Source organism: Podarcis gaigeae (assembly GCF_964106915.1).
Source record: "Podarcis gaigeae genome assembly, chromosome: 12".
Classification (NCBI taxonomy): Eukaryota; Metazoa; Chordata; class Lepidosauria; order Squamata; family Lacertidae; genus Podarcis; species Podarcis gaigeae.
The window spans coordinates 45,027,404-45,054,693 of record NC_139688.1 but is presented as its reverse complement, the minus strand read 5'-3'; the positions used below and the strand labels follow the sequence as shown (position 1 = coordinate 45,054,693).

The window sequence follows — 27,290 nt, the reverse complement described above, 5'->3', positions numbered from 1 at the left end:
CTTTCACATCTACATGAGGGGGTAGTTTTAATGGGACAATATAGATATTTTTAAGTGTCTGGGGGCGGGAATGCCACAAACATTCAGCAACTCCCTAAATAACATTTTCCTCACTGTCATGCCTACCATTATTGCAGTGAAAGAGATGATTTCTGTGAACTGAGGTGCATTTGTCAACACATAAGAATTCTGTTTCTCTTTATTATCTTAAATACACAGCTCAAGCTGCCAACAACATTTTTATGACATCCTAGAGACAAAGGATGCATAATTGTGTTTTTTTGGGGGGGGGCATAGCTAGCTGGAAAACAAAATGGCAGCATAATTCTGTGTCTCCAATCACCCCAAGACAAAATCTAAGCAGAGTGGATCCTATTGACATCTAATCAAAAAGTTTTATACAGCCTAGATAAGGTGATGATCCAAGGAATATGGGGACCGAAAAGTAAATCTGCAAGTTTAGAGCTTCAGGAGGAAATATATGGAGCTCTGTTTGACCAAAGGCAATATGAAAACCCACAAAGGTGGGAAAGTGGCTGCCATAATGGAGGAGGACAGAGACTCAGAGGAGTACATTAATAAAATAAGGCAGGCCCTGGCCTTGGACCAAAGAGCAGCCCTAGATCTATTTGAGCAGAAATTCGACATGCTTTCTAACAAAACTGTCAGATACTTCTCAAACAGCGTACGAATTGTGTCTCTGTGTTACCTTCGTTTTAGGTGGAGAAAATCCGCCAAGTGAAAGCCAAGTCCCTCTACCTGCAGGTTGAGAAACTGCGTCAGAATCTAAACAAGTTGGACAACACCATCAGCGCAGTGCAGCAGGTCCTTGAGGAAGGTCGGAGCATGGATATCCTCCTGGCTCGCGACCGGATGCTCGCTCAGGTGCAGGAGCTGAAGAACGTCCGAGGCTTCCTGCAGCCCCAAGAGGACGACAGGGTCATGTTCACTCCTCCTGATCAGGCATTGTATATGGCCATCAAGTCTATGGGGTTTGTCAGCAGCGGGGCCTTCGCTCCTCTGACCAAAGCCACTGGAGAAGGTCTCAAGCGTGCACTGCAGGGCAAAGTGGCCTCTTTCACAGTGATCGGCTATGACCACGACGGGGAGACACGTCTTTCTGGGGGGGACATGATCTCTGCCGTGGTCATGGGGCCCGATGGAAATCTCTTTGGGGCAGATATTAGCGACCAGCAGAACGGAACCTATATCGTCAATTACAGGCCGCAGATGGAAGGGGAACACCTGATTTCGGTCATGATGTGCAACCAGCACATAGAAAACAGCCCGTTCAAAGTCACCGTCAAGTCAGGGCGCAGCTACGTTGGCATCGGGCTCCCGGGGCTCTGTTTTGCCAGCGAGGGGGATAGCGAGGGCAAGCTGTGCCGCCCCTGGGGCGTCAGCGTAGATAAGGAAGGCTACATCATCGTCGCCGACCGCAGCAACAACCGCATCCAGGTCTTTAAGCCTTGCGGCGCCTTCCACCACAAGTTTGGCACCTTGGGCTCCAGGCCCGGCCAGTTCGACAGGCCTGCCGGCGTGGCCTCCGACTCCTCGCGGCGGATTGTCGTGGCCGACAAGGACAATCATCGCATCCAGATCTTCACCTTTGATGGCCAGTTCATTCTGAAGTTTGGGGAGAAAGGAACCAAGAACGGGCAGTTCAATTACCCGTGGGATGTAGCGGTGAACTCCGAGGGCAAAATCCTGGTGTCCGACACGAGGAACCATCGGGTTCAGCTCTTTGGGCCTGACGGAGTGTTCCTGAACAAGTACGGTTTTGAAGGGGCACTCTGGAAGCACTTTGATTCCCCGAGAGGAGTGACGTTCAATCACGAAGGCCACCTGGTCGTGACGGATTTCAACAATCACCGTCTCCTGGTCATACACCCCGACTGTCAGTCGGCCCGCTTCCTTGGCTCCGAAGGCACAAGCAATGGCCAGTTTCTGCGCCCACAAGGTGTGGCCGTGGACCAGGAAGGCCGAATCATTGTGGCAGATTCCAGGAACCACCGCGTGCAGATATTTGAGCCGAATGGCAGCTTTTTATGCAAATTTGGCACTCAGGGAAGTGGCTTTGGTCAGATGGACCGTCCTTCAGGTATAACAGTCACCCCAGATGGCATGATTGTTGTGGTTGACTTTGGAAACAATCGCATACTCGTCTTCTGATCTGTCTTTAATCTATACTTAAGAAGAAAACTGTCTCAGGGAAAATCCTTTTAAGAAAACACACACACACACAAATACAAATTGCAACGTTAGTTTCAAACCTACCTCATCTTTAATTTTTTTTATAGGTGAATGTACTTTTATCTACCTCATTATATTTGTGTTCCTTTTACCTCCACAGTATACACAGTGCAGCATAAAATTAAACTACTACTTCTCCCCACCCCCCACCCCCAGATGTGGGGGCATTCATGGTTTCATGCACGCTAGCTGGTTTGGGCAGCAAATCCTGTAGACTCTGCCAAAAAGGCACACACTCTCATCTTTAAAAAGAAGAAAGAAAATCGGTAGTTTTTAGGTATTTTTAATTTTGTTGTTCTGATCATACTGTGGGGAGTTGTTTTGTTTTATGGCGGTGGTGAAGGGCTCCTGTTTTTAGATGATGCTGCTGCAGCAGAGAACTTGTTCCTTGTTCTCCTTTATTTTCTTTTTAATACCTCAGTGCATTGGACATACTGTTCAGCGTTAAAAGAGTTGTCGTTTCCAAAAGGCTTTGGTCTTTTTTTGCAAGTGGGATGGGGTTCCCTGGGCCAGGGAGGGTAGCCCAGGTGGCTCTTCATTCGTATTTGCTGTTTTGCATGTATTATTATTTTTTTGTAAAAGAAAAATGCAGTAACCCCACAACACAAAAGGAAGCTGCTTAGGAAAATGCACAAGGCGTTATGAATATGTTTAGCTTCTCTTTATTTCGTGGCTTTGGACACGGGTCCAAAGACGCACGTGGTAAATGTCCTCCTTGTATGTGGGACCTCTGGGAGCAACCCTCCTTTCCCTCCTCACTGCTGGGCAAGCTGCTCTCCAAACTTGGAAACGTTTAGAAGTTTTACCTCCAAGGCAGCATGAGGAGGTGCTGCCTGGGTGTGCGGGTGATTGTGGGGGGGGGGGGGAAGCCTCGAGAGAAAGTGGCTTCTGTCAAAATCTCTGGATCATAGTTTTGGTGCCACTTATTCTCGAAAGGTGCGTGAGGGCTTTCTTTTGACCGTGTGCTTCTCTCATAGCCTTCCTCTCCCCCCTGCCCCCAGTCTTTATAAAAAGATATATTTTTGTCTGTGCGCTCTCTTTCTCTCTCTCTCTAGATTTAGACATAGCTCTCTGTTACAATACACATGGAAAGGCAATGAGCTTGGGCCAAATGTTCTGTTTTGAAGGCATGCGCTGGAAGTATTTACTTTTTAGAAACCAAGCCTAGTTTGTGCCTCTAGACATTTATAATTGTTCAGATATAAATCATGGAACTTTGGAGATTCAGGGTGTTTCAGTCGCTCCTGGGTGAAGGAAAAGAGACTGTAGTAACGAAATCTGAGCTTTTCATAAAGCTCCCCTTCTTGGAAATTCATCTTGCCAGGACACCCATGTAGCACCCTCTCTCAGGGACAAGATAATGTACAGAAAGAGAACCACCCTAAAATCTACCTCATTTGTTCCAGCGCCAAAGAATGCCATGTGAAATGGGGTGCAGTATCTTAAACCAAAACTAGGAGTTCCTTGAATTTAATCAGCCACAGAATTTAGCACTGAGAGAGGTGAGATTCTTAGACTTCTTCAATAAGCTCCAGATTTCAGGTTTTGTACCGAACCATAGGAATGCAATTCCTCCATGTTGTCCTGTTAAACTTTCCAGTTCTCACCTTAACACTGTACATTCCTCTATACAGATATTTGGGAGGAAGCCTCATTGGCCACCGTGGGGCTTACTCTTGAGCAAGTGTGTGGTGGGATTGTAGCTATTCCCTTTGCTAAGGTTATCTCAGGAGACATATCTGTCCTGTTTCGTTTGTGTCTCGACTAGAATCCTAGTTGGAAATCCAAAATATTAATAAGGTGGATGTTTCCAGCATAGTGACGAGACTTTGTAGCTTTTTTGTATCTATCCTTCGTTATTACTGAGGAAGAAATATGCTGTACTGATGTCACATGAAGGCTGAAATGTGATCCAGTTAATGTATACGAATGCTCTACCATATGCCCATTATTGGCAATTTTTTAAAAAAAAATTCTAGGGATTTCAGTACTAACAAAGATGTTGTGAGTTGCACTTTGTGTATTTTCTTAGAAACTAACTTTTAGAAACAGGAAGCTTGAGTTTTGTCTTTCCATTGAACCGCAGCCCACAAAATGCAGAAAACTTTCATCCCTTCCCCCAGCAAATTTGGATGGTCCAGGAAGAATGTAGAATTGGTGAGTGTCTGAACTCTAATGTTTCTAATAGGTTTAATCAGGTTAGTTTGAAACATTGCCTTTCCTTTTAGCCAATACCAGCATCTCTGAAGAGAGTGCATCAAAGCCTGTTAGGATACTGGGTTGTTTTTTCAAAAAAGAGCTGCGATAGTTTAAAGTGGGAAACTGTTCTCTACAGTCACTGAGAACCATCGCATCCTTGGCAGTGAAATTCACTTTGGGTTCTCATTTCCTCCCCTCCTCGTTGTAGTGGGCCTGATGTTGTGACTTCTGAGGATGTCCACACACTACGTAGCTGGTTAGTTGCAAAGTATAGTTTAGTGGAGATGGGGGCATGGACTAAGCAATCTGTCAGTGGCACTGTAACCACAACTGTACATTTTGTGCCACCTCTTCAAGAATCCCTTGCATCCTGCTTGGAAGGTTTTCTGCCCCCTCTGTGTACACCAAAATACCATGTTTTCGTCTGGAAAAGGGTAATCTGTGTGCTTTTAATAGAAGACTTGCCATTTAACTGCTCATCACAGTACGTCAGAAATTGTTGTCTAAATTGGAGGTGTGTTGGTTCCATGCAGTGTCGCTGGAGACTTGATTTTGTGCTTCACAGGAGGCCGGCGTATGACGTTCGAAGGCATTGCAGATTAGATCATTTTACTTGGGACTCAAGTTGAGAAGTAAGGTTAGCCTTCCTGATCTAGCTACCAAAGATAACTGGTTAAAAAGCTTTAATTATAGAGTTGGCAGAATCCCGTGTGTGTGTGTCTGTAAGGCAAGCGTTTGTCTTCCTTCTATTGATGTTACCCTATTTGTTTTTGGATGGGCTTCTCTTAAAATAAGCTACTTTTTTTGTTGAGTAAAAGTTCTCTGTGCTGTGCCATCCCATTTTGCTGTGTAAAACTGTTAGGTAGCGGAATAGTGTTTTGAGCTTTGTGACTTTTGTATGTTATTTGCTGCACAAGCTTGGAGAAGCCAGAAATCTCTTTACTTGTAGGAAAGAAATGGTGTGTCGTTCTTCCATAAATACACTACTTCTACTGGTGGATCAAGATATCCGCAGTTTGGCAGAAAGAAAACCGGGGTGGGGGGAAGCATCTGATAAACACGTTCAGCTTGCATATCAAAATGTTTTATTTTTAAAATGCTGCTGTTTGGCTACCCTGAGTGACTCCTGTCAGTAACTGCAGTTGGTGTAGTGCTAAGCACATGTTACCTCACCTAAAGTATTAGTGTACTTCTGACATAGGAGTGTTTATAACGCTATGAAGCTAAGTAGTGTAATAATACAGGAAACATTTAATGCCAACATAAAATGCCCCTTAGGGGTTTGGGTTTTTATTGGGTATATAAGTGACAGGATTTAAACTCCATCTGTTTGCATGTTCATGGGCTTTATACAGCAATCCAGACACAGGACTCAAGTACAAAGCAGAACTACCAAAAAGTGCGTAAGCTGCAAGCTACAAACATGTGCTTTGTATAAGTCTTCTGAGCTAATAAACCTGGTTTAGGCAAAATATGTTTTTTAAATGCTTTCTAAATTTTGTGCACTAAACACTTGAATTTGAGCTGTTATAAATTGCAACTCCTCCCCCCCCCCCCGTCCCAAATGCATTCTCCATCAAATTATCGCTACGCTCCTGATTAAGCTTTATGAATCAAATATCCTGCTAAATAGCCTTTTTAGTTGATGCTGAAAGCCCAGTAGGAAGTCATGGTGCTGAGCAGCAGTACTTCAGGTGGCAAACTTTGGTACCCTTAAGTATAACTTATTTGGGGAAACCATCAAAGGAATACTATAAGTGGAAGTTGCCATGGAGACCTAAAATATATTAAAAATATGTTCTCCCTAAACCTAATGAGATCTGGGATCAAGGGGGACATTTCCTTATGGCATTGCAAGAGATTGGTGTGGCCTGTTTTAGTTAGTTAAGCCAATATTAATTTATTAAAGAGGAGAGGTCTCTGCTTGATTTTAGCCATATCTCAAGATTTCTTTTGAAGATCAGGAGATTCCTATGTTTAGTTCTGATTTAAATTAAGAAGTGCCAAAGCATTTTTGTGTGGAGTTGTGTTTTGTGTGTGTGTGTGTGTGTGGTTTGTTGTTTTTTACGTAAGTATATCCAAAGGTGCCAAAAGGTAATAGGGTATTAAAAAGTAAGAAAAGATGATGTTTAGACATACACACAGTTTGGACTGTGTAAAAAGTTAACACTGGTACTTGCGTTAGACAAACACTGTTTTTGGTCCTTGAGTCCTCAGGAAACCAGCAGAACCCAGTTTGCTGTGGTACTAGATGCCTAAAAAAGTAGAATTTAAAGTTCTACCTCACTTTGATGAAAGAAGCACAGTATCTACCTCAAATTTAGCACCAGAATGTCATAGAAGAAAATGGTTTTCCACCACGAGGAGAAAAGGGATTGACCACAAATAGCATTAAACCAGGGTGGTACAACCCCCACCCCACCTCAATGGCCACACTTAAAAGTATAAGAGACACTTTGGAAATCTCAGGCAAACAAACCGATAACCCTTCGCCATTAACTGGTCTTTATAAGTCACAATCCCTCCCCATCTTTCAGTATTAAGACACAGTGGACTGGTCAGTAAATTGGGTCTTGCATAGTTCTTGTGATTACAGGTCTCTCTGCTAGAGGGAAAAACTCTGTTTGCTGATATCTACTCGTTAGTTTGTTAGAAAACAATCTTTTGGAGACCTGATACACCTGCCAGGAAAACTCTCATTATCTGTTGAGAATGTATGAAAGGAAGTAATATTCTCCTACATTTCAAAATGATGATATGTGACAGGACGGGAATGAGATTGTGGGATATTCTGTTAATTTTTGGAACAGGACATTTTGGCAGTGTTAAGATGCTCACACCAAAGGTAGTTCAGACTGGACTGTCTCTTCCATTGTTTTCCATATTTAACAGCAAAGCTAGAATAGAAGCACACGATGAATTGCTGTGATTGTATCTCCTAAATCTTTGCCTCCTCCTCTGTCTGTCTTATAAGTGGGATTGGAGAAATGAGACTTGGATAATGACTCTAGTGGGTACAGACCACCACTAGAGATCATGCTATGTTGACCTTGGTAAGATTGGGATGGTATTGGTTCTCTTCTCCCCCCCCCCCTTCCCCATCATTGTTTAACCAGTAATGGTTCTTCAGGAAGAATTTTTTTTAATAAAGAAAGCTTTGTTGTACCTGCATGGTCTTAGACCTCTTCAATGATTGTATCAACGTACAAACTCAGGTTGCCTTTTAATTTTGTTTGTAGCTCCTTTGTCAAGAGAGCTTTGGTGACTGAATGTTAAGTGTATGTAGTAGAATAGATGGCGTTCTTTAAGCCGCCAAACTAGAAAAATTCTTTTGTAGCGTTACAGAATATTTCTCAAGTCTATGTAGATTCTTTCCCAGGGAGAGCTTCTTGGTTTTAGTCTCTTCCCCTTACGGCATTTTTTAAAAATAGTTAATGTGCGCAAAGTCACCCAAGCTTGTGGGGGTGACTCTTCTTACTGTATGTGATATTTTCTTGTATTGTGCCTCACCTGTTGTGCATCTATTTAGATGGTGGTACATTTCTAAACAGTTAAGGCACTGGTCCTTGATAAAAAAAAATTAAAAAGCATGTCCAGTTTTTTTTCTATGCCTGAACACAAAGTGGGTGGTCTAAGACCAAAGAGAATGGGGGGGGGGGATACACCCTCTGCAGACTAAATTCTTCCATTGGCTATATAGTACAACTTGATCTTTGTGAATCAGTTGCTCAATCAAGAAATTTAATTTTAGAACAGTCCTGTGATCCCTTTAAAAGGCACCCCAGGGTCCGTAGGATCGAGATTTCACTCTCAGCTCGAGAAGGAGGCCTTACCTTTGAATTGCAAACCCACCTGTTGTGGGTGCAAAAACCACTGGTGCTATTACGTACTGTGGGTGGCTTTGGATACATGGGATTCAACACCCCCCTCCCTGAATGAGAGCAGGGAAGTACACCAGTCCTAGAGTCGGTTGCTTTTTAGTAAATCTCTGCTGTCCACTTCCAGGTAAGCAGCCTAGCTAAAGTCCCACAATACAAATATGGGCATTGTGTAAAGCTTGATTTGGTCGAGACAATTATTCGCTTCCTTCAGCTGAAGCCCTGTATCTTTTTAAGATTCGGTCAGCTGGTGTTCTGAACTCCAAAGTTGCAGAGCACAGCAGAACAGGTGAGGCACAAGCTTTGTTTAAACGGGCTAAAAAAATAAAGTTAGAACTTGCGTGTTTTTAATGGAGGCTTCTGAATGTATCTTTGTGGTCCATGGAGAAGGCTGAAGGATGTAGCATGGGGACAATGTATCAGCTACTGGCAGCCTTAAAACAAAGTCATTCTCTCTCTGGACTTTAAAATGTTTCTATGCAGTTTATTTTATTTTTGTTTAATCAAATAAATGTGAGTTTCACTTCAATTGTGGTTTGTCTTCCATTTCTCCCTACCCCCCCTTTTAAATGAATGTATACCAAAAACCATCAGCCCTCTAACTCCAAGAAATTCATATGGACTCAACGCTGGAAAGCAGGTTAGTCTATTACTTGCTACCTCTTGCTAATGGCCTACTCTTGAAGAACTGATGTTTTTCTTCCAGTTTATGTGCTTTAATGCATCCTCTATAGGAAAAGCCCTGCACTTCTATGATGGAAAGTGTTTTACCAGCAGACACCCCAATGTGGTGGGGTATTCAGCTAGCTGCAGGTACATTTTGGTCATACCATCACTTAATCGTCCTGAATGCAACAAGGCAATGCATAACAGAGCAGAGCTAACACCTTGATCTGTGTGGGCTCATACCATATATACAAGGTAAACCTACTTAGGCATGCAGCAAAAGCATGAAAAGGTGTATTTCATGCCTCCTAAGTAGATGGGGGGGGGGGAGGTCAAAAGGGCTACTCTATACATACAGTGCAGCCAAATCTTTTGAGATATGTATGTTTGCTCTGTATCTTTTATACAGCATCACAAGTGCCAAGCCAGGCAACTGACAAGCAGAACAAATGCTGGAGAAAGGGATATATATAATGAATCTACAGTATGATGTTGTTTGTTTGTTTTAATTAAAAATTCAAACCCACACACTTCAGAACATCATATGCAGTACCACAAATGTTTATATATAATTACAAAATTTCCAAGTGGTCCCTCAAAGGGCCAATTTTCACCACAGCTTCTTCACTTCCTCTGAGCAGAGGTGAATGCAGGCATTTGAATAGGCTGGACCAGGTGTGTTGGCTGAAACACAGGCTTCTTCCGCATCTCAGAGAGCATTTTCACTGTAGGAAGAAGCTGGTTTCTTTTGATGATCTGCAAGGCCAGCTGTGTGTTTCCTAGAAAACAATTTCAGACTTAAAATATAGATTTTGTGTTACTCTATAAATAGCAGCCTTCCACAGAGTTAGGGGAGCGAGTGCCAAAAACAACCCGCCCTTTTCCACAGACGAGCCTTTCTGTCAGGCGAATATAATCCAAGGTGCTCGGCTGTGGTAGGGGTTCTGAAAGTCACACGACTCCTAAACCTTATGGCTTTGTGTCGAAGAAAGTCTGTAAAACATATCAAGAAATAGCAATGTACATTCAGGAAGATTTGGGTTTGCAGCTTACCATTCTGAAGTTCAAGGTATACAGCCAGCAAGATGGCCTCAGGTGGGATCTCTTTCGGATGAATCAGTGAGGCAGCCTTATAACAAAATAAAAACATTAAAAAATTGAATTAATGCATGAAAGAAAGCCCTCCACTTTAGACTGTGCCTTAAATTATTGCAAATGCAAAAAAACCCACCTTCACTAGAGGCAGTGGGTTTCTGTCTTCTGAACGAAGCATTGCTTTGTCATTTGGGAGACAAAGGATTTTTCCAACTTAAAAATCCCTGGTGCCGATTCCTTTACATGATTAAAAGTGTTGTTTTTCCACCCAGTCCATAAAAGTGTTGTTTTTCCACCCAGTCCATCACAGGTTAACGTTTGGTTACCGTGGGTGAGAAAACCTTGTGCTTCAACAAGGAAAACTGTCAGAACAACTTGTGGGACCATAATATTACAGTTTGTTGTATTTGGGTGGTTTCCCCTAGTGAAAATGCCATAAGACTCACCTGGTGCAGACACTTCCGTGCTTTGTCGTACTCGCTTCTCAAGCAGTAGGCGCTTCCAAGGTTGAACAGCATCATGGTCCGTGCAGATGTGACAGAACTGGGGTAACATTGTGGGGTTTGCTTGCCAGCTTACAAAAGATGCAAAAACACATTTGTCAAATTTAAGATCGTTAGCCAATTACCAGTGGCCAATGGCCCAGTCTGCACATGGCGTAGCACAAATGCATGAGCTCCTGGCTAGGAGATGACAACCTGGTCTACCTTAGTTGTCCTGCTGCAACACTGAGGGAAGCCGTGGCTTGATTTAGCTTAGTATGTCATCCAAAATGAGGCTCATGGATTAGCTGTCATAGATAAACCATGAACCATAAGCCACAGGGGAAAAAACACCTTTGTTATATATATAACTGCTAAACCTCAAGTCTGGGTTTGGATGACAATTTGCAGCACAGCAGAACTATTGGGGAGAAGTAAAACAGATACAATCTCCTTCACTTGAGCCTGTGTGCTTACACTTTTGGGGGAAGCCCACATTGGCTTACCATATAAATAAAAACAATGCTTAGTGTATGAAATATGGCTTTAAACTTAAGCTAGAAATGGGGATATGCATCTCCAAATTTTTACAGCCACTTTTCTGGGAAGCTTCTATTACCAACAGCTCCAACATGCATATTTACAATGCAGAAAGGAAAACTGCATTTAGGTGTTTGAACACCAGTGTCCATCAGTATTTTCAGCATCAAAGTGTCAAAGCCATTTCCTTTGGTATGGAGTTTGGATCACTTGCTTGCACCAGCTGGAGCTACTCTGCTCTGAAAACATGCAATAAAGGCCGGAAGGAGGAAGGTGGTTATATGGTGAGCTAATGGATGCATGGTTTCTCCTTTGTGGCAGAGCTGAATTTATGAACTTCCCATTCATTATACAAGTCCTCCCACGAGTCATATGCCTTGAGTGACGGTCCCCATGGCTTTAATTTAAAGGTAGCCCCTTAATTGGAATAAAAGATCTCTAGGCTAAAATATGTAACAGATCAAGTGATGCCAGAAATAAAAAGGGAGCCCTAGGAAGGGTTCCCCTCTCACTCTTCTATGAAATGTACTTCTTAGGTACAACAGCTGCTTTATTAGATAAGGGACTTAAGCAGCGATGTTGACTGGTTCATGCAACACTGCAGAAAGGACGCGAGCATTTCCTGGATTTATAGCCCACCCTGCTCCTCAGTAAAGGAAGCGCAGAAACAAAGTTTTTTATCCGGTCTTGCACAGAGTAAACAGGGAGGTGAGTACTTACAGGATTCCATTGCTTCATTTTCTCCTTTCTCAGATCCTGCGGAGAATACAAGCAGGAAGGCATTGTTTAGTGAAATCAACATTTTAACACAACATATGCTTTAGAGAAACAACAATTTAAAGATCATTCATGACCCCCATTCCAGTCAATCTGGTTATGTTACTCAATATTTCATCAACATTCAGTGCAAATATGACGAATACAGATACAGGCATACATGGAAATCTGTTTTTGCATTCCACATGTATTTTGCACTGCGGACAGTGCATACAATGTTAAGCATAGCTGGGGATTCCCAAGAGTTCACAGCCCAAATTGAAGTTAGCAATATTAAGATTAGAGAAAAAGGAAGCAGCATTCTAGGGGCACTTAAACTGAAATATATAGATTCTAGGAACTTTGCAAGCGGCTACGGCCTTTATAACAGTGCATTAAAATGTAGAGCTGTTACAAGTTACAGCAGGAAGGCAGTTGAAAGCATGACCGGTTCTAATCAAGTATGGACTCATTAACCTTGATCCTGCTCGTTTGAAGAAATCCCCAGGGACACATCAGTGACATTCTCCGGGTTCAAGTGAGTAATGGCATCAGAGATTCTGTCTAGAGAGATGAGAGCCTCTGCAGCATACAAATGGCCAAGGAACCTGCAGAAAGCAAGAGCGCGCACAGTTGCAAAGGTCAATCTGGCAACAAGTCACATCAAGCTACTGCATGGATGTCTCCCTCTGAGTGACTGCCCTACTGCAGCTAAGAAACCCCACATTAAAAATTAAGTATAAGAGGATACTTGTATATAAATAGTGATTGTTTGGACCATTTAGAGCTGTAGGTGCCTAATTCCAGCCCCCCTAACTTCCAAAGCCATTCCGTACTCCTTTGAATCTGAAGGGGCAAGAAGACAAAACTGAAGGGACCTCTTTCATCAATTTAGTATTATAGTAATATACAGAATTGCAAAACATCCTCAAAGCCAGGTGTAAATATAAATAGTCTCTCGCTTTATCATGTGGTGGTCTATTTTTTCCACTGATCAGGGGAGGAGAATAAAAAAAAAAATGCACTTCATAGATGAAAAGAATCCCAACTACTATGTGAGCAGTTATGATGTAACTTGAGGTAATACATGCCTACACACTATATACAGAAAATAATGTAAAAGTGCTGTAAAAGAAATTGACTAGGGCAAGCTTACTTAAGGGATCCTGACAGTTTGGGCTGCTGGAGAAGTTTGTCTGCATGATTCAAAGCCATAAGGTTGTCCCCCAGGGCCAGAGCCACATAAGCACTGCAAGCAAGTATTGAACACCTAGAAAACAAAAATAAAAACACACATAGTAAATTGATACATGCAGAAAATCCACATAAGCAGAGCTTTGGCTGAATGACATCCTTTATCCTATTATAAATGGAGGTGGTGGTTTGTTGTTCTTATGTATTTTGTGTTTTTAATCTTGTATTTTTATGCTGTGAACCACCCATGAAGGGTGGTATATACAAATTTAATAAATAAACTTAAGAAAACTTTAAAGAGGAAAGGTAGTAAACTGCCTTATCACATAAAATAAAGTTGTTACATACTTTACTATGCGCACTAAAGGAAAATATTGAAAACAAGCTTTTCCAGCATCTCTAAAAAGAGAAATGGGTTCTGTGCAATTGGCACTCGTGGCACCTCAGCAAAAAAATGCGTTTTTGGCCTTGCTGTCCCTCCAGCCTCTCAATAAAGCACAAGTAGGTCCAGAAATTCTTCCCCTGAAATTCGAGCCAAGCATTCCACAGCTTCAAACAAAAGGCCGGCATCAGGATGTCAGTATTAGGTCAGGCTTTTACAGCTTGTAATTCCACCCCTCCCTCCCTCCCTCCTTAACACAGCACTTTGGGATATTTTCCACTTCACAAAGCAGAGTTCAAGGCAGGCTCTCCTGGCTTCAGGGCAGGCGGCAGCTTGGCTTGCCTTGCTACAAGAACAGATCCAACCCTGCTGCATAGCAGAAAAGAGGAGTGAGTGGATCGTCTTGGACAGATCTGGTGTTTGGGAGCTGCAAGAGGAGTCCATTAAACTCTCTAGCCAGTAGGTGGGCTATTACGGCTTCAGCCTTCTGGCAACTGTCAAGCCCACTTTTGGTTCAGCAGTAAGCCATGTTAATTCATGGCAGGGCCTGGGGTTCCTTTATGCCTGTGTCCCAGGAGGCATGCCCTTTAATTACACACAAGCAGGGTAAGAAATCGCTCTGCTGCTTCCTCCCCATTTCCTCTGTTCCATGCCCAGATGTCACATCAAATCCCAACACACGGGGGGGGGGGGGAAAGCTTGCCAAGGAAAGCAGGCATCCTTTCAAGCCCAAAATCTTAATTTTGCTTTTTTAAAAACCCATTTGCAGTTGCAACTGTTAGGGTGGTGCTGCGTTATCAAGGGCAGTCAAATAACACTGCCGCTATCTTACTTGTATGGGGAAGCGCTGCTTCTTAACCAAGCTGGCTGTAAAGGCTCATAGCTAATTGATGCAAAAGAGATCATGCCCACATTTCCCAGTATATAAGCAAGGCTTTGATGTCTACAAACATTCTGAAATATTGTCTACAATATGTCTACAAACAAATATGTCTACAAACATTCTGAAATTCACAGCACTACTGTGAATAGTCACTTTTCCTCTCCCCCCTCCCTTTCTGCTGCAGCACTACCAGTAACCAAGTCATGTGTTCATGTGTTCATCGGAACCTGGGCTCATGCTTATCACGAGTTGGTTTTTGCTTACTGCTGGTTTGGAGATGGACACAAACCATGAGCCTGAGTTGGGATGTAATGCTAAGCCCAACCAAACTGTGGCTTAGCTCCTGGTACCACAGCAGCAGGAACAGGGTTTTTTTTGGGGGGGAGGGAGGTAAGCAGCCCCCATTTCTCTCTATACACTACTAGCACATTGCTCATTCATGCCCAGGTGTAACTAGGCTTAGAGTTGCATGCTAATGCAACCAAGAGAATATGCTTATAGGCAACTTGAACTCAAGTAGCTTGCCTCCAGCTTACAATATTGCTCCAAACACTGTCAAGGCTGCTAACTACTCAGACAATCTGCAGTTAAACCCAAGGAAAGATAAACTGTCCCCAACCCCACTCTAGAATTTTGACACATCTCCACAGACTGCCTTTAATGACTTCAGAAAGACACTCTATTCTTGAGCTTCTTTTTTACCCTTTTGCCTTAAAAAGCTTTTTTTAAAAAGAAAAGAAAAAATACCATTTTATATCAACCAGCCAGCTCAGTTTTCTTACAAGATCTATTAGTCCACAAAGTTTACTCACACTCATCTAGACAATGAATTAAGCTTGCACCACATGAAAGTTATCAGTGTAATCGACCACTAAGAAGTAACACTTTGTTTGACTGTGGTACAACTTTAAATGCAGCAGGTACCTAAAACAAATGAATGGCACCCACAAGCCGACAATTTTCTGAGCAAGACTGAAAGTGAATTTAGTTTAGTTGTGAATTTGAAGTAACTTGGCAGGGGGAGGGGGAAATAGTTTTATCATAAAGCTTTGAAACCAAGCTGCAAATTTCCTTACAAGTATTCTTTTCTGGCAATTACCAGGATCAAAACCGAAGGGGCAAAATGTTTTAATACTTCAATGTGACCTGAACTCCTTAAATTCACAGTTCTAATGCCTTTGCAGTTCTACAGTGTTTTCTATAATTCCACACGCAGCTGGGCAGAGACTATAAACTCTAGAAATTTGGAAGTATCTCCAAAAGCACAAGGAATGGTTGCCACAGGGGGCAGTGATTGCAGGAAAAAGGGAGGGACTAAGAAAGCCCAATGTACTAGGATTAACAGAAACTTTTCCAGCAAGGGAATCTTTACAGTTGCTATATTCAGCATGAGTGGCAGCTGTTAAAGATATAAAGCAAAGAATTGGCACCCTTTACAATGCATCAAAACTTTGCAGGAGCCTAAACGGGTACTTGGGACACGGGTGGTGCTGTGGGTTAAACCACAGAGCCTAGGGCTTGCCGATCAGAAGGTCAGTGGTTCGAATCCCTGCAACAGGGTGAGCTCCCGTTGCTCGGTCCTTGCTCCTGCCAACCTAGCAGTTCAAAAACACATCAAAGTGCAAGTAGATAAATAGGTACCGCTCCAGTGGGAAGGTAAACGGCGTTTCTGTGTGCTGCTCTGGTTCACCAGAAGTGGCTTAGTCATGCTGGCCACATGACCCGGAAAAACTGTTTGGCTCCCTCGGCCTGTAAAGCGAGATGAGCACCGCAACCCCAGAGTCATTTGCGACTGGAGCTAATGGTCAGGGGTCCCTTTACCTTTAAAGGGGTACTTTTGGATTACCGTCCTAATCTGAAACACTTTTCATGGCCCATATTCCCTCCCCGAAACAAATGTGCTTTTGAAATACTGGAGAAGCTCAAAACAGAACTCCCAAGTGTAAGTGATGACTAATAATAATGTATAATTTGCAAGCAATGCTGCTTATGCAGGATGAGACCAGGTGAAACAATTTGCAGGAGTTTACTATCAGCCACCCCTCCAAGGGCACTTGCTGAGGACAGAGACTAGGAGAAGTATGGGGCAGGCAGGTGAGCCACTAAGCTGGGTTCAAAGATATGGAACAAGAGAATCCATTAACATGGGGACTGCTACTCTCTGCCATTACAGGTTTTTGATGTATGGCCATGACAACCACTCTGTATAGAATTTTCAACATGCTGACAACATCAACTGAAGGCAAAATTTGGTTCACAGGTCACGTTCAGATAAAACTCCTTTCTGCCAAAGCTCCATCCCTCAGTAGCCAAGGACATGGATAGCCTGCATGAGTGATAAAATTATTATTTCCCATGAAACAACAACACACTTCTATTCCCAGCCATCTTGTGCAGAAGATTAAAAATAGTGAGACATAAAGACAAAACAGAGGGAGCCTAACTATCTGGAGCTAGCCTTACAGAAGCTAAAATCAATGTTTCTCTTCCCTCCTGTCAGGCTTCCGGCCCCCCTTTCTGGTAGGAGTACAATCATTTTTGTTATAATGACAGGATTTTCTTGACAGGCTGTCAAGTTTCATCAATTGAGAACAACAGTGGATTGTGAAAGATTATTTTCCTTCCTTTACAGCACAAGAAATGTCAAATGTGAGATTGTTTTCACAGCCTTGGCACTGTATACTTCCTTTACACCAAAACCTTCCACTTGCGGGATTGTAGGGTGGCATTCAATTAAGTTTCACTCAGAGGGGCCCACTAAAATTAATGAACACATCTATGCTACGCTCACTGATTTCAATAGGCCTACTCTTGAGTAAAACTTGGTTTAATGCCATTCATAGTTACTCACAATTACTAATGTTTAAGCAGAGCCGTAACGGGGGGGGGGGGGGGCTAGCCTGCTTTTCTGCTCTGGGTGAAACCTCCAGAGGGGTGCCAAACTGGGTCTTTGACCTGGGTAAATTAAAGATTAGTTTCGCCCCTGGTTTAAGTAACTGAGAGAAAACTTAGTCCAAATACAGTTTCCTTTAAATGCTGCAATAGGGATTCATATCCACATTACATTTCTGGATATGCCAGTCTGAATTCACATTCAAGGGCACACATCCGCTATAGTATGAGAATGCCCACGCCTGGTATTTACATGCAGAAGTTAATTCCCATACATGTACCCAAAATGCATGGATCAAAGCAAAAAACAAACCAATGCAGCTATTCCCACATTTTGGAAAGTGCATGGATTTAGGTAAGAGGATGTACCACTCTGGAAGGAAATGCAGCATATACATTATTCCCCTATATATATGGATGCTCATTATTAATACTGATGAAACTTGTGCCTATATAATAAGCTAGGACAAAAGGAGTACTACGTTGACATAATGAAATTTTAACTTCCTCTCTCTTGCGCCTCTCAGATAATCACCATTTCCAGTGAAATATTTAACTGCATGTGAACACCAGTGGAAACCTACCACAGTAATGTTTCATATGCAGCTTGCTTTCCTGTGAATCTCGTGTCACCAATTACCATGCAATGCAGAAGTTTTGTCTCAATGACTACCTGGGTCTGAGCATTCTAACTAGTACTCAGCATTACTCAATTCCACCTGGATGCATGCCCACCACAATGAAAATATTTTGGGGAGAAAGCAGAGAGGATGCTAGTGCTGGGAGGAGACCCAGGTTTAACATCTTTATCAACACTGCCAAACACCAATTACAAAATGAGAGGGGGAGTTTGTACAGGTGCACCCCTAGCTAACAGGACCAGTGGTCAGGGATGGTGGGAATTGTAGTCTCAAAACATCAGGAGGGCTGAGTTTGCCTATGCCTGCATTATAGGAGGTAAGGTAAAGGGACACCTGACCGTTCAGTCCAGTCGTGGCTGACTCTGGGGTTGCGGCGCTCATCTCGCTTTATTGGCCGAGGGAGCCGGCGTACAGCTTCCGGGTCATGTGGCCAGCATGACTAAGCCGCTTCTGGCGAACCAGAGCAGTGCACGGAAACGCAGTTTACCTTCCCGTCGGAGCGGTGCCTATTTATCTACTTGCACTTTGACATGCTTTCGAACTGCTAGGTTGGCAGGAGCAGGGACCGAGCAACGGGAGCTCACCCCGTCGCAGGGATTCGAACCACCGACCTTCTGATCGGCAAGTCCTAGGCTTTGTGGTTTAACCCACAGCGCCACCCACATCCCTGCATTATAGGAACATGCTGAACATGCTAGAAAAAAGGACATTTCTCTCATTTATAATTAGTTTAAATTTAATTAGCGCTGTCCAGGTTCTAGGAGGTGACACAACTTACTGCAAGGGTGGGCAAGTTTTCTTCTTCTGAGCTTTTTTCTTTAGAGTGGGATTATCTGTTGAGATGCCACATACTGGCGGGCCAGAGTTCATAGTGGGGGCCACCCCAGGCTTCCCCCTCTTTTCCACAGCATGAAGTTAGGCTGAGGCTGCCCACATCAACTTACTGCTTAATAATAGTTACATGAAAAAACTTTTATGGTGGTTGTATCTGCAATCTGTACAAAGGGTCTAAATTCAGTATAGAACCTCCCATTAAGGTATCGTTAGCATACATTCATATAAAGTCATTAAAATAATTTGTACTCGAGATTTCTTTTATATTATGGAAAGCAAACGTAGATTGCTTTTTTTCAGAAACTAAGTCCACAGAATACTGTCACTGTGCTGTCTGGCAGCACATCCAGAAATCTTAGGACATACCTTAAATTTTCTAGTTCTTGCTTCTTCAGTGGAGAAGATGGTGGAGCAGGAACAAATTTGTCTCCTTCGTGGCTTTTGCTACTGAAACAAAGACCCAGAGTGAGTAGCAATGTTAACAGCTTGAGAGATGTGCAGTGATGAGAGGCTTGGAAGGTTAACAACCAGTAACATTTGCTTAGGCCTTAGGAAAAAAGAGGAACAGGAAAGGGGCTGCTGTTGAGGGCCTCCAAGGGAAAAAGAGGCCAATATCTGGAATGCACATCAATAGAAACATACAAAAAAAGGAAGAGTAATGGTATAGTTACAACACCTTCAGCAACACCTTAGTTTTGCTAGATTTTATTTACGTGCAACACATTTGTTTTCAAACCACTTTTCACTACCTCCAATTTTCTCTGTATTCAATTATCCTAACTCTGTTAGCAGCCACAAAATTTCTTTTTAGAGTTGTGGGCAAGACACTTAGTGAAGCAAATAATAGAAACATCTAACGCAGCACTCACCTGCAAGCTTCATTGTTCTCGCTGTTCTCATTATTCCCTCCCAACTGGTTGCCAATTTTAGATCCATTTTCCTGCTTTGGCTCCTGCTGGTCTTCAGGAAGCAGCAGCAAGGCATTTCTTAGACAAATTGCTGCAAACTCCATACTAGCTACAGGAATAGCTGAAGACTGGCCATCACTTGAAAACAGGGGGGGGGGGGAAGTATATTGATGCTCTTTGTACTACATTAATATAGGCAAGGATTATGAGTCAGGAAGTCAAAATCTTTTTCTTAATCTACAGCAGCTTTGGTTTACATGAAGTACTGTATTCCTGTTTTAAGTTGTTTCTGAATAAACTATATTATAAATAAATAAACACAATTATGTCTTAGAGAAGTTTCAAGAATCCTGCGTAAATAAACTCCCAGGCGATTTAAAGTCACGAAAAAAAGCACCAAGCTCTTTTTTTGAAGGTTTACAGTACAGTACAGGTGTACAGGAATATTACCACTAAATTTAAGAAGACGGTCCATTAAATCCCATAACATAGCAAAGTAGTAATTTTGCTTTTTCTGCGCCCTTGGAGACAAAGCTATACAAATTGTGCTAAAGTGTTTGCTAAACCCATCTGACTGGATTCCATGTCCAGGTTCCACTTCATGCCACATAGCCAATTATAAAGAAGTGTGTTCCGTAAGCAAGAGGAACTCAAATATGAGGCACAGCGGACAGCATTTGCACACTACAGCAAACCATAGTTCATGGTTCCCCATGAGCATGCAGATTGCTCCTGCTTTACCTGTGCTCCACAAGTGGGAGCAACAAAACACAATAGTGTTCAATCACAACCCCCAGTTTGGACAAAACACAGGGATTGCTGTTTGTTGCTCTCACTCACCCTACAGGAGCAAAGTGGGAGGGACCTGCGTATTCATGGGAAATCATTAACCGCGGTTTACTGTGACATGCAAAGAGGGCCAGCCAACATAACTTTTCTCATACACAAAGCAGCCTTGTAAACGTTGCAACGCAAAGCATTTCCATTCACATGATTGGCTGAAAATTAATACTTAAAGAAATAAAAGAATAGCACCAAGAAAGGGCACATTGGAAATGTTTTCAGCCAACCAGCAACTTCCCTTTCAGATAACAGCAATGTAAAATTGCACGACTTACTTATAAACAATGTTCTGTACAGACTGGGATGCCAGTACTATTTTACGATGATATCCTTGACCTACAATGGACTGTACAATGCCCTTTTTGCTTGGAAGTCCTTTTGTTTCTTGTTCTGAACTCTAGGGAGCAAACATTTAAGGCATCAAGAGGAATATTTATTAGATAAAGGCTGGCATTTTCTCTAGCTGCTGCTATTCAGTATTCTGTTCCTTCTTTCCATAGCATATTTATACTCTGCATTATATTCCCATTTTTCTAGGCACAATAGCGATTTCAATTGTACTTATTACAAGCCAGTTTACATGCAGACGACACCCACAAAAAAGATTGCCAATACCAAGGTCAGACCTCAACCCAGGAATTCATTGCAGGAATCTACGCTGGCATTGAAAGCAATCAGTCCCAAACCAATTTAACATGGTCCCAGGAAGAGCAAACAATGTCCTTTCCTGCCTGGAAATCTAAGTCTCTTTTTAAAGAAAAAGATAAAAGCCCATAAAACTCTTGTTTGCACTTGCACCACCAGCCTGATTCAACTCAAGGTGTTAAGTTGTATTCCTATATCGCCATCATTCTACCAGGCTCTTTTGAGCATGCTGAATAGTTTCCATCGTGTTATTAGAAAATATTTGTTTTTAACGGGTCTGAAACACTATATTAACTCAAGTGGAAATATGATATGTACCAGCTAGCCACTTTTAGTCTCAACATATATTTGGGGTCCCACCTTAATCAGGGTCCAACAGTCTTGATCTCCACCTTCTCCATGAGCCGGCCATGGGAGGGAGCCTGTGATTTGTTTTAGCTCTATGCTTGCTGAATGAAAGCAGGCAGCCAACAGAAACCAGAGCAGAAAAAAACAACAGAACACCGCTATTACGCTCACAAGCTTTAAGCCGGAGGATATGGCAAAGGCCCTTCTGCTTCTCCCTGACCTCGTGCTACATTTCAGAGATGAAGCATGAATAACACTCCATCTCTCAAAACCAAAAGTGTTAACCCCCCTGTTCTTAATTATTATTTGCTACTGCATGGTGGTAGTACTGCTGTTGTGAAGCAATTTCGGTCAGGCTGCAACTCAGTAGATGGTCTCTGCCCACTTTCAGAAAGCCAACTCTGCAGACACAGAATCTAAACCTGAATAATACAAAGATTATTCCAGGATTGATTGCTAGCTAACCGACCAAATTCAACCACTCTGATTTAAACACCCACCTAATTGGGCATTAACACCAACATCCTTTTTCGACATCCTGTTAAACTACGTTTCAGTTTTGTGGGCACAAGCTGGCTCGTCAACTTTCCACTTCCCTCTCTTCCAGCACTGCTGCAATATTAAATGCTTAAAAGGTAAAGGTAAAGGTACCCCTGCCCGTACGGGCCAGTCTTGACAGACTCTGGGGTTGTGCGCCCATCTCACTCAAGAGGCCAGGGGCCAGCGCTGTCCGGAGACACTTCCGGGTCACGTGGCCAGCGTGACATCGCTGCTCTGGCGAGCCAGAGCCGCACACGGAAACGCCGTTTACCTTCCCGCTGGTAAGCGGTCCCTATTTATCTACTTGCACCCGGAGGTGCTTTCAAACTGCTAGGTTGGCAGGCGCTGGGACCGAGCAGCGGGAGCGCACCCCGCCGCAGGGATTCGAACCGCCGACCTTTCGATCGGCAAGTCCTAGGCGCTGAGGCTTTAACCCACAGCACCACCTGCGTCCCATTAAATGCTTACACTTCTGCATTTAAACTAAGTTTCTGAAACTAGGTTAAACTATGGTTTGTTCAAACACACCCAACCTTAGCCCATGATCCTTGCATATTAGCAAACCATCATTCCCATAGTTCGGATATAAAGAGTAACTAGTCAGCTTAAAAGTGGAAGCTTATAATCTCTTCATGGGTATGAAAGGGGAAGAGAGAACCATGTGATACTAAACTCTGCTGCTGCTCATGGATGTAATGGTAAGCAATTGTCCAGAATTATGTCCAAACCAAGCCTAACACACCATACAGCACAACACAGAAGCTGTTTCTAAAATCAGAAACTGAAATATGCAGATGATGCAAATCAACCAAAGAGGCTCACAAGGAACAAAATGTAAGTGCAGTTGTTTTCCTATAATCAAAAATGGCTCCTTTCAACAACCTGAAGAAAATGGTGATAACTCTCTTTAATAGTTTCCCAGAGTATTTAAAGACCTGGCTCCTCACTAGGATTTCCAGGTTGTTCCACAAAGATAATTAAGCAGCTGACAATACTGTGAACATAACAAAGGACTGCAGGGTTAAAAAAACACTAAACTCCCAGAACTGCATTTTTGTATGTATGTGCTATTAAACTATTTCTGATTAGGAAAAAAATAATCTGTGGGGTTCATCTTACTCCTTTATTGGCAGCTATACAGCATTCGGCTATCCTCAGCCAGAGACGAGGGTTCGAATGATAAACTTGGACGGCTTCTATCAGGCATTCAAAAGCAGCTAGCGGTCTCCCAATATGCAAGAGCTGAATGCCGCAGTTATACAGCAACTCATAACGCTTGTTAGTCAACAAGGTGCACATTGGTCGTCCTGAGAACTTTTTACCTGTGAAAAAGAATCAGATAACATTAAGTGCAAAAAGAACACTGCTGGAAAAGGAATAGGTCAAATTAACCTGTATCCAAAGACAAGTCACATTGGAGCTAACCAAAACTAGAATTAATATAATCACTGCTTTACCACGGCCACTAACCTCTTCATGACATAATCATTTTTTTTTAAATCTTTTTATTAAATTATTTCTCATACAGAAAAAAAGCCAAACACAACAACAAAAAAGAAACATACAAAAACCAACAAAAAGCAACACACCCACCCATCACCCACAGTGATTGACTTCCCTTCAGAACGGTCTGAGTTGTGGTCCCACGTCATCTTCCTGCGGGGTGGTTCTTATCTCCTTTGTTTACACCTCTCAAACATTATACATCGCCTACTGTAATTTTGATATTTCCTAAGTTTGATTCCATATATGTGAGAAATTTACTCCAGTCATTAATAAATTTTGCGTTTTTCTGCTGCCTGATCCTCTGTGTCATCCTTGCTAACTCTATATAGTCAAATAACTTGGATTGCCAGTCTCTAATAGTTGGAATATTAGGAGTTTTCCAGTTCTGTGCCAGCAGTATCCTGGCCACTACCGTTGCGTATTGGAACATAGTATGACATAAAATATGACATAATCATATTTTAATGAGTGACTTGCACTTGGGACGCACAAATTACTTCATAGCGAAAGTAGGGATCTGAATCCTGCCACTTAAGACCAATTCTCCCCCCTCCCAAAAAACCCCTCTTTTTTATTTGAGTTGAGGCTGCACTAATGTGGTCAATTCTTCATGCCATGACTATTTTCCAATTCAAGGAACCCAATATATCTTGTGCACTCCATACATACTAGCTTTGCATCTCTCAAAGTTATTCGCTTATGGTAAGCAGGATTGCTGGAGAGAGAACTTTAGACAAGGGCTCAAAACATTAGGGAGCAGCTTGCATGTGCAACAGTAGCATGACCACCAGAGATATGAGAGAGGTGAGGCCAATGAGTGCAACCTCCCACTTTCCTCATGCAGTTCTTGTAAGGAGTCTATCTAGTACTTAAAATACATATAAAGACTGGCTAACTCATTTATAAATTTAGGTGATGCACTAAATTGATTACTATTTAAACATTTGGAAGAACTGAGGCTCTGCTTTTTGCATTATGTGGTCTAGCTGGAAAAACAGGTTGGAAAATACAATTCTACATATTAAGAAGTCACATATTAAGTAGTTTTTCAATACTGATGTATTTCAATTGTGGGAGGGAGCCATTTCATGCTTATATTATAGGCCCATAAAAATACAATTTGCTAATGCTGCAGCGTGTTTTATTACTAGTCGACCTTACCTGTGTCGGAGCCACCTGTTCCAAGCTGTGCACAGGCATTGTCATTCTCCTGCAAGGCCTTTTTGAAATAGAAAATTCCCAAGTTGTGTTTCCCCATAGCAAAATGGATGCACCCAAGGTTATTCCAGAACATGCACCGTAAGCATTCACCTAAGAAAAAAATAAATAAATGAAATTCTGGATTTTGATTTTTTTTTTTAAAGGCCCACAGGGACTGCCACCGCTGCTCATTTTGCTCGCCAATGCCCTCATTTCCTCATAGCACCTTTGTATCCTTCTAGTCCTGCTTTATTGAAACCTCTGCTGTTGTTCAAAACTGCCATTTTAAAACCCGCACTCTCTTTTGCTCCCCTCCTATGAGTTTATGCAAATTTTCCAATGGGGGCTGTGTGATGACAGCCTTGCATTTTTATGTATATAGGAAGAAATCTACTAGAGATACTCCTGTCCACACAAGCATTTTACACCAATTCAAGGAAAGGGAATTAAAATGTGAAATGAAGCCCCGTTTTTGCAAACGTATAAGTTTAAGGTACCTGTTTTCATAAATCCCGGATGTTCTGCGATGTTTGAGCTGTTCAGCAGCTTTACTGCTTTCCGATAATTGCCTCTTAAATACTCAAAATTGCTTTTCAGAAAGAGAGAAGGAGCAGACTGTAAAGAGAACAATATCCATGGTTACTCGTACTTTGAAGGGAGAAATTTAGTGTGGTTGGATACTCCAGTTATCTACATGAGAGAAACAGTATGCTCAGAAGTGACTGCACATCCATCAGCCAGAAAGCTATCACTTACCAGTCCAAGCAGGACTTGCAGTGTGGCCTGAAGGACTGCTGACATAAGCAGGGGGTCATAAAATTGAGAGGCTGCTTAAGAGAAATAGCTACAACAGAAAAACTTACTCCAAAGGAATTCAGAAGTGCAGGGAAGTGAAGCTGGAAGCAAGAGCAGCCAGTGGGGAGAGACAGCGGCAAGGTCATGTCCCCCCAAGCAAAGGCAGGGAGGCTGCAAGGCAGGGTGGACAGCTGAGCCAATCAGGTGCTCTCATTGGTTTACTCATACCACCCAACCTTGTTGTTGCTCTGCCCTGCTAAGCGGCAGTGACAATGGCACCAGAGGACCAGTCCTGTATTGGTGCCCCGACCCCTTCTTGGCTGGTAGTAATGGAAGACGGAACGGTATTTGGGGCACTGACCTCTTTGAAGAAATGTGATTGGGGGGGGGGGCTTTTATAACTCTTATTCTGCTGCTAAAACCCAACCGAGTACAAGTTCAAATCTTTAAATGAAACATTAGAATCTACAAAATCAATCATCACCTATAAAGCTATGGTATCTTAAACTGCCAAGTCCTATCACAGATGTATAAACTAGATGAATAGTTGTATCATTAACAATCCAGAATCAGGTTGGGACTCTAGAAGTCCCAACTATGTCATTTTCTCAAATCCTAAAAGAGAATCTTTATTTTCAATGTCTCTCTTCCACATTACGATCTGTCCATCAAATGCTATGATGAATGAATGATTCTTTAAAAATACAAACATGTGACTTAAACCAACAGTTATGGTTACTTACATTTCCAGCGGTGTTCATAACGGACTTTATCTCCCTCTTGCATGCTTTCAGAGACTTCATCTGAATATAGGCTCGCACCTTATACTGTTAATGAATAAGTGATCTCATTAAACTGAAATAAAACTACGACTGCTACTCAGAAATTAATTATTGTATTTGGGGAACAATATACAGTGACATGGCATGATACACAATTTGCTGAACAAAGGTTAAAACATGTTTATGTTCAAAATTGAATATTTGAAGATAAATTGAAGCCTTAACACAGTTGAGGAATTGTGTACTAAACTAAATTGCTAATTAAAATAGCCCACCAACATTCTGTAAGGGTCATCAGAAAATCCATACTACACTTTAGTATATTTCATTAGTAAAGGATATACAAAGCAAAAGGTTAGAACTGTATTATATGCTTGCAAAATAGGCGTAACGATTTGAAATACTGAAACTAAAGACTAATTCACACATCTAAGTGGCTGCCTATTTTGTCCACGTAATAATACCTTCTGGGTACATAATTATGCAGAAAAACTTGCTGTGAACTGACCTGCACATGGATATTGATAACGAAGGACAGCAACTATTTCCACAATCAGAGTGACTAGATTGAGCACAATGTTTGCCAGAAAAAAATAGTTGCTGTGAGCTGTATCTAACACAGGCCAGTACACAACAAAGCTACTCTTACAGTTATATACATTGGAGTGACTGTGGAATGGAAATAATTACACATATGGTCTGAAGCTCAACATCAAAAAAACGAAGATCATGGCCACTGGTCCCATCACCTCCTGGCAAATAGAAGGGGAAGAAAGGCAGTGAGAGATTTTACTTTCTTGGGCTCCATGATCACTGCAGATGGTGACAGCAGCCACAAAATTAAGAGACGCCTGCTTCTTGGGAGGAAAGCAATGACAAACCTAGACAGCATCTTAAAAAGTAGAGACATCATCTTGCCAACAAAGGTCCGTATAGTAAAAGCTATGGTTTTGCCAGTAGCGATGTATGGAAGTGAGAGCTGGACCATAAAGAAGGCTGATCGCCGAAGAATTGATGCTTTTGAATTA

The 27,290-nt window shown here is 42.3% G+C and overlaps 2 protein-coding genes across 7 annotated transcripts in view; one reads left to right on the top strand and one right to left on the bottom strand.

Moving 5' to 3' along the window:
* TRIM71 (tripartite motif containing 71) overlaps window positions 1-8,859 on the top strand; it is a 54,873-nt gene extending 46,014 nt beyond the window's left edge. Inside the window, exon 4 of the mRNA XM_083705637.1 lies at window positions 721-8,859. Within this exon, the coding sequence (XP_083561763.1) occupies window positions 721-2,172 (1,452 nt within the window). The 3' untranslated portion in view covers window positions 2,173-8,859. The remainder of the gene's footprint in view (window positions 1-720) is intronic.
* Window positions 8,860-9,491: 632 nt separating this feature from the next.
* Window positions 9,492-27,290, bottom strand: part of CNOT10 (CCR4-NOT transcription complex subunit 10) — a 42,240-nt gene continuing 24,441 nt past the window's right edge. For 3 of the 6 annotated variants that reach the window (XM_083705779.1, XM_083705781.1, XM_083705783.1), the window contains exons 7-19: window positions 26,224-26,307; window positions 25,183-25,300; window positions 24,647-24,796; window positions 23,099-23,301; window positions 20,722-20,843; window positions 19,565-19,741; window positions 19,062-19,142; window positions 13,026-13,139; window positions 12,347-12,477; window positions 11,834-11,869; window positions 10,538-10,665; window positions 10,050-10,125; window positions 9,492-9,775 (exon numbers count right to left, since the gene is read on the bottom strand). In XM_083705779.1, the coding sequence (XP_083561905.1) occupies window positions 9,621-9,775; window positions 10,050-10,125; window positions 10,538-10,665; window positions 11,834-11,869; window positions 12,347-12,477; window positions 13,026-13,139; window positions 19,062-19,142; window positions 19,565-19,741; window positions 20,722-20,843; window positions 23,099-23,301; window positions 24,647-24,796; window positions 25,183-25,300; window positions 26,224-26,307 (1,575 nt within the window). In that variant the 3' untranslated portion in view covers window positions 9,492-9,620. The remainder of the gene's footprint in view (window positions 9,776-10,049; window positions 10,126-10,537; window positions 10,666-11,833; window positions 11,870-12,346; window positions 12,478-13,025; window positions 13,140-19,061; window positions 19,143-19,564; window positions 19,742-20,721; window positions 20,844-23,098; window positions 23,302-24,646; window positions 24,797-25,182; window positions 25,301-26,223; window positions 26,308-27,290) is intronic. The other 3 variants (XM_083705780.1, XM_083705784.1, XM_083705782.1) reach the window with 1 other exon arrangement.